The sequence below is a fragment of the Xenopus laevis genome, chromosome 5L, assembly GCF_017654675.1.
Source record: "Xenopus laevis strain J_2021 chromosome 5L, Xenopus_laevis_v10.1, whole genome shotgun sequence".
In the NCBI taxonomy this organism is placed as follows: Eukaryota; Metazoa; Chordata; class Amphibia; order Anura; family Pipidae; genus Xenopus; species Xenopus laevis.
The window spans coordinates 63,122,014-63,136,093 of record NC_054379.1 but is presented as its reverse complement, the minus strand read 5'-3'; the positions used below and the strand labels follow the sequence as shown (position 1 = coordinate 63,136,093).

Sequence of the window (14,080 nt, the reverse complement as noted above, 5' to 3'; positions counted from 1 at the left end):
AAAAATAAAATTATATAAAATAAGATAAAGTAAGATAAAATTTTCCTCTCCACCAACCAAAAAATTTACCCAAATAGTGAACAAAATTATCACATCTTCAGTCAATCTTGGAATTGCAATGAGCATAAAGAGAGGAGTCTTCGTCAGAATTATACATACATTTTTCTATATAAACATTATTTTTCAATAACAACAAATATTGACAAATATTTTACTTTCTGATGCACATTGGAGAGGCTTTTTTCATCTTTTTATGGATTGACTAGCAGTTAAGAAATTTTGGACAAAAAGGTGGACATGTGTCTTTGTTCAGCCTGAATTACTATGCAACAACACCACAATGTCCTTCTTTGTTGCTTTAACATAGCCTATTGTTTCTCTCTATTTGCAGATTTCTACTGGATATAGAGGATCTGTTCTAAAGAAGCAGTAATGTCACTGTGTAGGAGCCCCAGGCTATGTAGTTAGTAGCAGTATTTGGATTAGTAATTGTTTGATTGAACGTTTACATTTTGGCCTAGAGCTCTGTGATATAGAAAGTTGTTCCTACTTAATCTTGATCGTGCAACTTTTTTTACCAGTGTAGACAAATTAATGTCATACGCAAAGTATTTTAGGAGTTCTCCCTATGCAGCCCCTAAGCCCCAACTCTTCCGTGGGCTTGGTATTATCAGATCGCGAAATAGATCTCCACTGTCAGTCGGTCCTTTTACGGCCCCTGCCTTTTTCACCTGGTGCCCAGCTAGACTGGCCATGTATGGGCACCCTGTGAGTATGTCCAAGGGGGGCAAGGTCGATGCCCAAGAGCCTAATATGGTGAGAGATTGGGAGAGATAACGGAGGGAAAGTACGGCGTAGAGGGAAGGCTGATTATATATAAATTTGCATTCAACAGGAAATCAGCCCGAGCTAGCTGGTTGACAGGCTGGAGAGCATTGCCTGCACTGCCTGAAGAAAAGCGGAGCCCGAGGTGAGAGACATTACACGAGTAGGATGTGTTATTTCAATACATTTAGATATTTTTCTCGATTACAGAGAGGAACACTGGGCATGGGCACACTATAAGTTTTACAATACAGACGTAACATGACTCGAGGAAAGCCCACCGTAAAGTGGGCTTAGCGACTTCACGTTGCTAAAATCCAGAGCCACTATTACATGCTTCAAACCACATGATGGAGACAAACACAAACATAGCAATTTATATCGGCAACAATGCAAATGGCACAGGAAACTGGGAAGAAAGTCATGTGGGAAAGATAAGAAAGATAAAACCAGTAAGGAGTGAATGCAAAACTACAATAAATTATGTTTCTTATCTTTCCTTGTTTTTACACTATATATATTATAATAAAGTATGAGGCCACAGGGTTGGTAATAATTTCAAAAGTTTCAGTAAGTTAGTGTGACAGTTGATATTAAGCGCTGTTTGTATGGATAGTTTTTTGAGTTTATAGAGAATTCCTCTCTTTTAATTATACTTTTATAATGAGCTAGTGAAAGTTTTGAAGTTCTCTGTAGTGTTAAATAAAATAGTTAGAGGAGTTTATGTCTTTATGGATACTATATGTCCACAAATTAACATAAGAGTCAAAAGGGAAAATTGCAAATGATTATGCATACAAAATTTAAGGTTGCCAGATCATCCAGATTAATATAAAATCCATACTCTGAAATGACTGAAACAGGACTGGATGGGCATAGAACAGGACAGATTGGAGCAGGATACAAAAGCACAATGGTAAAGAAAGGTTGGACAAGCTAGGGTTCTCAAGAAAGGCAACAGCAAGGAAGAGTGAGACCTCGGTGTTAAGGCTACAATGCACAGAGGGACCCCCATTGTCAGGCATGACATTAGCTTGGTGTTTTGATCTTTTACCTTCGGGGGCACAGGGGATGGCAGGAGCTTCTCTCCAGGGGGCACAGGGCATATCAGGAGCCCTCTGTTGACAGCAGGTTGCTAAAAAGAGATAGGCTGTAAGAGAATAGCATTTTTTCGATGCTTATTTTTCTTTTTTTATGCTTTAAGTGCTTATTTTTCTTCAGTTAGAAGAAATTATTTAAAGGACGAGGAGAGTCAAAACACAAACTGATGCTAAATGGAACATGGAACATTCTTATTAGCTTGTTTGTTTCATCTGCCAGCTTTTGAGATCTTTGTCATTAATCATAAACCACTTTAGGACTTAACCCCCTATTAATAACACATTTTCAGATACAGATTGGAGTGGTGCTTATCTTCCTTATCGCTATATATATATATATCTATATATATATATATAATGTCAACAAATACCAGATTTAAAGACCATTGTACCTTTATTGTATTTATCTGAGGTACTTTTTCAGGTATTAGGATATTTGTCATTATTATCATTACTGGTCTTTTTAAGGAGCCAGAATATTATATCGATTTTTTTTAATCTTTTTCCTCAATTTTCTCAATTCCTATTTAATTACATCAGAGTTTATATTTATTCAGAGATCTGATGCACAATAACTTTACTGTCCTGATAATGTAAATAGTATGTGCCATTTTGCCAGCTTTTATCACTAAAAACACAGGGATAAAATAACAATAATTCCCAAAATCTTCTCCATATTAAAGTAAAATCAATCATATACTACTGTTGCACATGTGTTTTGTTAAATTTAAATGTAAACTTGTTTTCAGGCAATAGTGACACACCACTACCAGCAGCATTTACTCACAATGAAGGAGAGTGCAACAATTATAGCTATACTCCCAGATCATACACAAAAGAAAGTAGGTGTCCTGGTTAAGAACTGATTCCTGAGTGGAATACAAATAATTATTTTATCATTTTCAGAAAGCTACATCATGTGTGATGATGAAGAGACTACCGCACTTGTGTGCGACAATGGCTCCGGACTTGTAAAAGCTGGGTTCGCTGGAGATGATGCTCCAAGAGCAGTGTTTCCATCTATTGTTGGACGCCCCCGTCACCAGGTATATCGTTTAACACATAGTTACCTAGTAGACGAGGCTGAAAAAAGATAACCTTATCCAAAAGAAAACCTTATCCAAAGTGGCCTTATCCAAAATTCTATCCTGACTTCAAAACAGTAATCAGAACAGTGCTTGGATCAAGACTGCACTAATATTAAAACCAGTAGTGAGACCCAGACTGCCAATCTAAAATTTTTGCAAATGCCAAAGGGGCTGCTGTAAACTGCCTTAGATAAGTGCTTTTTATTGGCCCTTTGCAGTGCTGTTTGGGTCTTGAACTCTTTATCTCTGAATTATGGGAAAGCCATCTCCAATATAGTCCATTTTAGGCACATATTTCAAATGTTTTGCAATTATTATTCCTTAATCGGTATCAGTTTATAAGATTGATGTATACTTGATTTGACTATTCAGGATTTGACAACTTTAATAAAGATCTTGATAAATCATGGATACACACTTGTCAGTACTGGTTTTATATATTTGTACAGTCATAATAAAATTAAGTTTTCCATAAATAATTTACTCCCAGAAAAGTTTTTACCTTATGTCAAAGTATATCTGTGTGTGTATATATATATATATATACACAAAATGTCCCAAATAAGGCATACACTCACAGGACTTATCAAAGGTGAAAAAATGATGTTTATTCAGCAAAAAACTGCTAGTATATATATATATATATATATATATATATATATATATATATATACTGTACATACATGAACACAATGGTATCTTGACTTTCATCGCTTGTGGTATTATTGTTTCCATGAAAGCACTGATCTTATTTATTGTACTCTTCTCTTTCTTCATTAGGGTGTCATGGTTGGTATGGGTCAAAAGGACTCCTATGTAGGTGATGAAGCACAGAGCAAGAGGGGTATTCTTACACTGAAGTATCCAATTGAACATGGTATTATCACTAACTGGGATGATATGGAAAAGATTTGGCATCACACCTTTTACAATGAACTGCGTGTAGCCCCTGAAGAGCATCCCACCCTGCTTACTGAGGCTCCATTGAACCCTAAAGCTAACCGTGAAAAGATGACCCAAATAATGTTTGAGACCTTCAATGTCCCAGCTATGTATGTTGCAATCCAGGCAGTGCTTTCTCTTTACGCCTCTGGCCGTACAACTGGTGAGAACCAAATAGTGATCTTAATTGCCATTTTCTTGAAATGAAAATAAATTCTTAATGCAAGGAAGAACATAAGGTTTGGCAAGAAATTCATTTTAGGACAGTTGCCTCAAGACATATTTTTTTCTGTTAATCTGTTTAAAGAGATTTCATCTTAAATCATTAATAGTTTTAGTAACTAATTTTCAATAGGTTTTGGCAAAAATTTAACCTTTTCAAAACTATATATAGTTTTTATAGTTTTAAGAACATGACAATTTTTTAAGTGGCAAAATACATCATGTTTTGATTGGCAATGATTATTATCTCTCATTAATTTCTTCAGGTATTGTGCTCGACTCTGGGGATGGTGTGACACACAATGTACCAATTTATGAAGGTTATGCCTTACCTCATGCCATCATGCGCCTTGATTTGGCTGGTCGTGATCTTACTGACTATTTAATGAAAATACTGACGGAACGTGGCTACTCTTTTGTCACCACTGGTAATATCATTAATATGCTGTTACAATAAAAGCAATTCTTAGCTTTCTTAGTTAGTTAGGCACCTTTATCAGCTTTGATAGATCTGTCCATTCATTAAAACGTAAAAAAAATTCTTGACTGTTAAGAAAGTTTTGGAACATCAAAAAACAGATGAAACTGCTTAGAATCCGTCTGGATTGCCCATTTCAGTTTTTCATAAAACAGCCCATTGATGCTACAATCTATCAATTTGTTCAAAGTGTGGTGTGTGCATGTGTCTGTAAACTAATTTCTTTAAGGGGTTACTGAAAATAACTCTTAGTACAAAGTTGATCCAGGGACCGTTCCAATTATTCTCTTAGGAGTCAAAAAAGGTTTTTCCCCCTGTTAGGAAAATTGGAGATTTTGACTCTTTTGCTTCCTTTGTATCAACCAATAGTTAGACAGGTTTCATTAAGAATAAAAATGTTAATTTGATGGACTTGTCCTTTTTCAACCTAAATTGCTAGTTATGTTTCCAACAACTAACGTTTTTAATTTATTAAAAAAAAAACCTTCATTTCCAGCTGAACGTGAAATTGTTCGTGACATCAAGGAAAAGCTCTGTTACGTGGCTCTGGACTTTGAGAATGAAATGGCCACTGCTGCTTCCTCATCTTCCCTAGAAAAGAGCTATGAACTGCCTGATGGTCAAGTTATAACCATTGGAAATGAACGTTTCCGTTGCCCAGAGACTCTCTTCCAACCATCATTTATTGGTAAGTGTACTTTTGTATATCTTACCAAGCGATATCAAATTAATTATGTGAGGTGTCTTTAATATGTTTTTATCTTCGAGGAATGGAATCTGCTGGTATTCATGAAACAACATACAACAGCATCATGAAGTGCGATATTGACATTAGAAAGGATCTCTATGCTAACAATGTGATGTCTGGAGGTACCACCATGTACCCAGGTATTGCTGACCGTATGCAGAAGGAAATTACTGCCTTGGCTCCCAGCACAATGAAAATCAAGGTAAATTAGAATAACCCTAATTTGGTTACTGACTCTTTAAATAGCAATTTACCCTTGGTAATCCAGGGGCCCTGAGTCAATTTGGCGAATGAAAAGTACCTGGAGCTGGGAATTACAGTGCAGTGCCTCCACCTAGGGAACACTGAGGAACACACCTCAGGGGGGTTCCACTAGGAATCATAAAACACACTGTTTGCAAATGAAAAATTATAAACTTTATATAAACTGTAGTAAACACTTGGGCAACTAATACACCATGCACTCATACACTGGGGACACGTGGGACACTACCTAAATCACTATGTTGCTTCAACACAGTCTTTGTTAAATATCAAAGTCCCAATCCTCCGGAAGGGGTTAATAACCATACAGTTCAAAAGAAATGTCCCTTCCCCAGAGCTCTTATTCCCCAGGTAGCGCTACCATTTCCCAAAAGTACATCTCCCTTTGGAAGTTAGCAGCAGCTTCCACGTAGCAGGTAAATACACCAGACTTGTCTTCACTTTGGGGCCCCAAGCTTGTTGTATCCATGCCAGTATCCTCCCTTGGGTGGCTCACTCACCAGGGTGCTCTCGGAGGTAATTACACTGGAGATAATAGGCAGCTCTGCAGCAGGATCAATCTCACCAGTGGCACCTTTCTCCTTCTGAGTCTCTAGCAACTTGGCAGGGAACAGGCTGGGCTCAATCTGTACCTCCACAGATTCCACAGATTTAACAGCTTCTCTGTACATGACAGTCTTACAGCTACTCGTGCTGGCTCTGTTCAGCTCTCTGGGAGACCCATTGCATTTGGCTTCAAAGTCAGGCACACCCTCTTTCCCCAGGATGCACTGGGGTGCCCAGCCTATCGGACCACTCTCCAGCCTGTAACTGGGCTGGATGATGTCACAAGCATAAAAACAAGGGAAGGATTCCTCTTGTCCCCTACATTAGTCATTTTTATTACTATTTGAATAATTCAGATAGCCCTGCATTTACACAGCCGGAAACTTAAGACACAAACCATCTTTTGTATGCTGCAAATGTGATATGACATAATTTTTCTTTCAATGTATATACATTGAAAGAAAAATTATATCATATCACATTCACATTATACAGCAATTTAACAACATCAATAATTTTCAGTTATAAAATGAAATGTATAGCTTTAATTTTCCTCTAAACTAGTTTTTGGCATTATTGTTCTACTAATGATGCTGCCTCTTAATTTTCTTCTGACCTGAGTAAGTCTTTAGAAATCAGTTACAAAAGCCAGTCATATACACACTTCTTTCATCGTTGCACATGTCCAAGTTCTATATAGTTGGTTACATTCTGCAATGCAATATTTTAGTTTTTCATTCAATCCTTCTCTTAATGCATTTCTGTGCTAATGAACTCTGTATTTTTTTCAATCAGATAATTGCTCCTCCTGAGCGTAAATATTCTGTCTGGATTGGTGGATCCATTCTAGCTTCCCTTTCAACTTTCCAACAGATGTGGATTACAAAACAGGAATATGATGAAGCTGGTCCCTCTATTGTCCATCGTAAATGCTTCTAAACTAGTTATGTTGATCTTTGCACTAATGACCAGACCTATGTTAATATTCTTCATTATGGGCTGTTAAATATATCAGGCAGCAATATAATTTCATCTGTAACACATACTGACATTGTTGCCATATATAAAGTGTACATAAACTGTAATTTATTTCAAGATGTTTTATAACTGAAGCACTGCTCTAACTTGGAAATTTCAAACAATAATAAACGTATTATGCCAGTCCCCACTTTAGTCTTTCATCATGTTGATTTATTTTTGTAGGTACTTAAAAAATACATTGTGTTCACGAAGACTCCAAATTTCAGGAAAGAGGATTTTAGTGTATTAATTGTATTCATTGTATACATAGATTGGGGCATTAGGTTTTTAGCTAATGGGGCATCAGCTGGACAGCACTGACGTAGTGGATAACATATTAGCTATGTAATAGAATACAGTGGTATTCTACACAATTTATCCTCTATGTAAACCTGTGCTCTTTCACCTTGAATAGCTGCTCCTGTCTTTCTATGTACTATGAAAGCGTTTATACGCGCACCCGGAACTTCCATCCGCAACCCGCAGGGTACCGCAGGTTTAATTTGTTGGAACGTTAAGCTGCTCTGAAATGATTATAGACAATTTTTTGAGTCTGGACAGAACAAAAGTAGTTCTATAGGATCACAGGATGACTGTTAAAACTGCAATTTCCCTACTTGTGGGGCTAGCTCAGATGATCTGGCATCTTGGTCGAAATAGGTAAAGCTACCCCAACCATTTCTCAGCATGTATAGCCACCTTAAGTTCCGGTTCCGGTTAAAAGACATAAGTGTATGCTTTTTCTAATTGAAATGCTAAATCATTTTCTACAGGCTTGCAAAATATTAGAATGAAGCAATGAAATTTGACACAGTAGCTTTGTGGCCATTTAAAAGATGCCGGGCAACTTGGTTTCCCATTTAATTTTTCATTTTTGAAAACAGAGACACATACATGGGGCCTTCTGCCTACTCCCAAGAAGTCAGTAGTGACAAAAAGTATTTCAGCCTGTGATCACACTTCCCATCTCCTAGCTTTTTCAAAACAGTATTTATATTCAACTTTTGGAAATTGATTAGGATTGTGGTTCTACATCTAAAAAAGGAGCTATGCATTTATCAGTGGATCAGTAAAGTTTCACTAATACATAGTTAAATGCAATAATAAAATAAATAAATAGCAGACAAGCTTCTATGCTTGGAGCAAATTACACCACTTTAGAAATAGCAAAGATCTCCTGATGCCTGTTGTTTGCTCATTAGTAGTGGAGCAAGTGGACAAATTATTGGTGGATTTCTAACATTTTTGGGCTCAATAATAATAATAATGACACTACTAACTCAGTGTGTACAGGAACTAACCTGATCTGAATTTGCCTGTCACAGGAAGATTTCTGGATGAAAAGTTAACAAGTAGATAATGTTGTTCATGTTACATGTGAAGCTGTGTATAATTCGATGCTTTTTGCCAAACCTATCAACAACATGACTGCGATTATGCATGTATTTACATGCCTTACACTTGCCGCATGTCGAGGTGCCACTTATTGCTGTTTGCTGCTGTTTGCTGCAATAAAATATATATTGGTAAAACTAACCGAGTGTTTAAGAAGAGACTCATGGAACATGTTCACAGCATTGAAAATGCATTCGACCTTCTCAAAGCTAACAAGAAATTATCACCAGTTAGCCGCCATTTTTTCGAAATTCACAATCATTCAAGTATGGGCCTAAAAGTAATGGGTCTCTCCAAGGTATAAAAGGGGGTATCTGGAAACAGCCCCTTTATCCAGAGAAAGCGAGTGGATATTTCTGAGTCCCATTTTCTTAAATGAAAGCATTACGATGAACACCTTTATTTAAAGATCTGTACATATCTTTAACATTGTCTATAATGACACATTAGTTATATCTATGACAATGTATTGCATTGGCTTTGATATTTAATGTCTCATGCACTACTGTCACACGATGTGATTAGCCTTACTTGTCACAATGAAATGGCACATCACAAATCTCATTGATTTTACCATTGAGTGAGACGTGTGGGGTGATGTGATTCACATTTATTACACTGAGGATCTGACTGTACCATAAACCAGATTGGTTTGCAATTTCAATTATTCCTGACACACTTGAAGTGCGTTAATAATGCTGCTGTACAGCACCTGAAGGGTTAAGTGCCACAGAATATATACTGTACAAAAGTCCGTTGCTGGAGAGCAACACGATTTTTATTGTGTTGCTCTCCAGCAACTGACTTTTTATCTGAAGGCTTACTACACATCGCATGCACACCGAGATAATACAGTGTGCATACGTTGTGACTATTTGCCCCACTGGAAACATTGTTTCATTTCTTTAATTGGATACAAACATTATCGCTCAATAGGAAATCCTATCTGTATCTCTTGAAGACAGGCTCAGTAAGGAGAATATAGCATTGGTCGGCTCTTCTCCATCTTGACATCTCGCACACTGATTGGCCTATTCAAATCTTTACCGGAAATCCCGCGGCTATTTGTAGGAGTGCTATTCCCTATAATTAAGTGCCTGAGGCACACTGTATTCCAACCAACACTACCACGAGGACTTGATAGTGTGGCTTGGCAGCCATTTGCTAGTTTATTGTGCTGGAGGCCAGGGCCGGAACTAGGGGTAGGCAGAGTAGGCATGTGCCTAGGGTGCAAAGCTGGAGGGGCACCAGGAACGCACCTTCTCTGCTATCCCCTAGTCCGGTCCCTGCTCTGGCCGACGTGCGCGTCTGCGTGAGTGCACATGCGCGAAAAATACTAGTGCGCATGCACGAAAAACAAAAGTGCATGCGCACTTGTGTCTTTTTGCGCATGCACACTCACGTATTGGGCGCTTTGCCGGGCCAGGCTGCCTAGGGCGCCTGCCCACGTTGGCCCGGCACTGCTGGAGGCACACATCTTTTTCTTTTTCCACGTATTACTAAGATAAGGCCTTTGGCTTATTGCTACTTAGTGTCTTAACGTGAGTTTTTGTATGGGCAGGTGCAATCATATGGGCCAGTTCTTTCATTTTCTTTTTTCTTACTGTATGTATTAAACAACAGCACTGCTCAGCTCAGACAAATTTCAGTAGCTGCCAATCCACCTTCTTCTTCTGCTGCTTGTCTGGTATGTAGGGATTTTTTAAAATTAATATTTAAAAATAAATGCAAATTACATTGCATCTTGGTCTTGGTTAATGACAAAAAAATACCAGGGCCAAGGGACCATGTAAAACAATGCGGCAGCAGACAGTGTACCTGCTGGAAGTTTCTACATAAGGCAATGCATTGCTGTTGGGGGTCTTATTATTGAGTACCAGTAAAAAGAAGTGTGTCTTGGGGCAGTAGCAGTCAGTATGAAGTCTGTACAAAGGGATATAGCAGCAGGTGGTATGTCTAAAGCCCTTATTTATGTTGCCAATGGTTTTAAAATATTTCATCTCGGGGTCCTTGCAATAATTTCGGATGAAATAGAAAGCAGTTTGAGTGGGAGTGCCTTATGTAAAAATAATGCAGCAGCAGCTAGTGTCTAGGCCCCTTATTTTGAAAGGAGGTCGCATCATGTAGTATGCTGCAGCATACATACAAATACAGAATAGTGGTACTACATCTGGTACTAAATCATGTTTTAAAGCCCCCTACATGAAAGTCTGCCTGCTGTGTCTGCTTACCATGTGTAAACTTTAAAAGGTATCAGTACAGAGATTAACTGGCCCCTGCATTGTTCACACATTCATTCACATTTGTACAAGCTCGATTGTTCACACCCTAAAGCCCTGTACTGTTCACACCTGAGACCCAGACTGAAACTGCCCACATTGTTCACCTCTTCACACTCATACAAACTACTGGAGGGGCATCAGCACCGTGTCACTGTATGTAGTACACCCAGGCCCGGATTTGTGGCGAGGCCACATAGGCCCGGGCCTAGGGCGGCAAGACTGTAGGGGCGGCACGCCGCCCAGCCACCTGCCTGTGCACACACACACCTGAGGAGGAACAGGGGGTTGCGCATGACATTTATGGTCACTAGAACTCAGCGGCGCGCCGTTAGTGGGCTCTAGGACCCTGCGGCACAGAGCTGCCTCGGGGCGCCGAAGGCATAAATCCGGCACTGAGTACACCTTAAACTGGTCCCGAAAGGTTTCCCTGTCTCCTGTTCTGCCTGTCCTATGCTCCCTGTGTGTGCCATACTCTGCCCACCCTATTCTTCCTGTGTGTGCCATACTCTGCCTTCCTTATGCTCCCTGTGTGTGCCATACTCTGCCCGCCCTATGCTCCCTGTGTGTGCCATACTCTGCCTTCCTTATGCTCCCTGTGTGTGCCATACTCTGCCCGCCCTATGCTCCCTGTGTGTGCCATACTCTGTCTGCCCTATGCTCCCTGTGTGTGCCATACTACTCTGCATGCCCTATGCTCCCTGTGTGTGCCATACTCTGCCCTCCCTGTGTGTGCCATACTCTGCCCTCCCTATGCTCCATGTGTGTGCCATACTCTGCCTGCCCACACAAACTGCTTTCTATTTAAACTGCCATACTCTGCCTGCCCTATGCTCCCTGTGTGTGCCATACTATGCCTGTCCTATTCTCCTTGGGTGTGCCCTATTCTGCCTGCCCTATGGTCCTTGCGTGTGCCATACTCTGCCTGTGTGTGTCATACTCTGCCTTCCCTATGCTCTCTGTGTGTGCCCAGCTCTGCCTGTGTAACATAAGTCTGGTATTTATTCTGGGGTTTGTTAGCATTTGAAAAATATTGTCAGGGGGCCCTAAGGTGCTTTGGGGTGCTGTGTATGAAATGAAATTGGGTTAATAAATAGGCTGTGCAAAATAAAAAATATTTTCAATATAGTTAGTTAGCCAAAAATGTAATCTATAAAGGCTGGAGTGACCTGATGTCTAACATAATAGTCAGAACTTACCTAGCGACTAGAAAGGGGGGGGGGGTACATGTGGCCCCTTCTTTAAGCCACTGGCTAATAACAGGTTAGAGAGAACAAAGTTGAGTTCTGGCTATTACATTAGAAATCAATCAACTTCATATATATACATTATATTTTTGGCTAGATAAACACAGTTTATCTATTTACCCAGTTTTATTTTTGCACTAAACAGTTCTCTTAAAATGCCCTACAGTGTCAGACAAACAGAACAATGAAAAATATTGGTAATTCATTTTTTTTGTGAAAACTTAAGTGCCAAAGGCTTTTGGTGCTACTGTTTTTAACTGTTATATATTACATCACCCTGGCAGGTCAACATGCCCTTAGGTTTCTGTAGCATAGTATTTTCAATTGTAACAGTACTGGACAAGGGCACAGACATGTGAAGCAACTTCCATATTTTGTAAATACCCCACTCTTCACAGCACCTTCAAAACACCTAAAGCAACTGGTTAGATTGCAGCATACATGATACATGCTTGTATTGTACTTTGATTCAGGGGCTGGTCTGATTGAACACTATGAGGCTGGCACGCAACAAGGTACCCCTACAACATCAAGCAGCGTCTATTTCAATCTACGCTGATTATTCCGAGGAGGTCCAAAAGCAGAGAGCTAGATTCTTGGAGGTAAAGAAAAGGCTACAAGCAGCGTAACTGATCTACGCCATGTTATACCCAGCGAGATTAAGACTAATCCTGAATGAAACAGCACATTTCTTTGTCTCCCCGCAAGAAGCAAGCAACTGGATGGACGCCCATAATATTCCGGCAAAGCAGTAGTCCCCTCCTAAGGCACCTCAGAGCCTTGAGTTAACTTTTATATTTTGTTATGGTAGCTACATTACCTACCCACGGTTTTCTGTAAGTCACTGGACTACAGGACAGTATTTCCCTAACACTGCCACACAGAGAACCCTCCCAATGACTGCCTATATAAAGACACAGGCCCGGGAGAAAGAGGAAGGTAAACCTCTACCCCATAGAAACTAACTGTTCACGGTCTGCAAGCTGGATCTGGTTTAAGTGCCGCACCTGCACACTAGTTGTTTAATTCAGGGAATAATTCTACCCCCAGTTGGGGATGGGGTGGAAGGGGAGGGTTTGGATGTGGAGCAATGTGGAAATCACGGGGAGCTCCAAAAGTTAAGGGAAGTTCAATGGTTAATGTCAATGCTCAAGATGTGTTTTTTTGTTTTTCCAAGCAAAAGTACTTGTCATATACTGATGTCATGCACTAATAAGGGGTAATGTGTACAGTAGCTATAAGTTGGAATGTTAGGGGCCTCAATTGTCCCATCAAAAGGCGACTGGTTTCTAGATTACATAAAACAATTGAATGTTAAAATAGCATGTTTGCAAGAAAAATATATCTTCCTTTTATATCAGTTTCAATACTTTCCATAACAAATGGGACTGATTTGTGGATTAAAATCGAGACCCCAGAGGAGTAGTTGGAATAAGTGGCGTGGTACACCCAGCCTACCCAGGGTTTTTTAAGAGCTAGGGTTTTCCCTCCTACTAAATTTACTAAATTCTGGCCAAAATCCTAGCCATGAGGCTCAGCAAAGTAGTTACACTGCTAATTAACCTTGACCAAACTGGATTCATACCAGGTAAAACTGTAGCATTCAACACCAGGCGACTTTTTTTAAATCTCACAAACCATGACAACAGGGGCCAAAGAACCATTGCATCTTTAGACATAGCGAAAGCTTTTGACACTGATGCCGATTGGCTGCCAGCTACCTGTAGGATGAAAGTGGTGGATAAATTTACTTACCTTAGTGCAGAAATAACAAGGGACCTAAACCAATACCCTAAATACAATATAGACAAGCAGCTCTGCTGGCTTACGGAAAAAATAAAGGTTTGGAGGAGCCTGCCCCTGGGGCCGGTTGGTAGGATACAACTGGTTAAAATGTTATGCCCAAAATACTGTACCCGCTCTGGC

General features: G+C 39.6%; 1 protein-coding gene across 1 annotated transcript; it reads left to right on the top strand.

The window, feature by feature from the left end:
• The first annotated feature begins 885 nt into the window (after window positions 1-885).
• acta1.L (actin, alpha 1, skeletal muscle L homeolog) lies at window positions 886-7,381 on the top strand. Its single transcript, XM_018263165.2, has 7 exons — window positions 886-970; window positions 2,832-2,971; window positions 3,794-4,118; window positions 4,444-4,605; window positions 5,152-5,343; window positions 5,424-5,605; window positions 7,009-7,381. The coding sequence occupies exons 2-7, from the start codon at window positions 2,843-2,845 to the stop codon at window positions 7,150-7,152; spliced, it is 1,134 nt and encodes a 377-aa protein (XP_018118654.1). The 5' UTR covers window positions 886-970; window positions 2,832-2,842; the 3' UTR covers window positions 7,153-7,381.
• The last annotated feature ends 6,699 nt before the right edge of the window (window positions 7,382-14,080 follow it).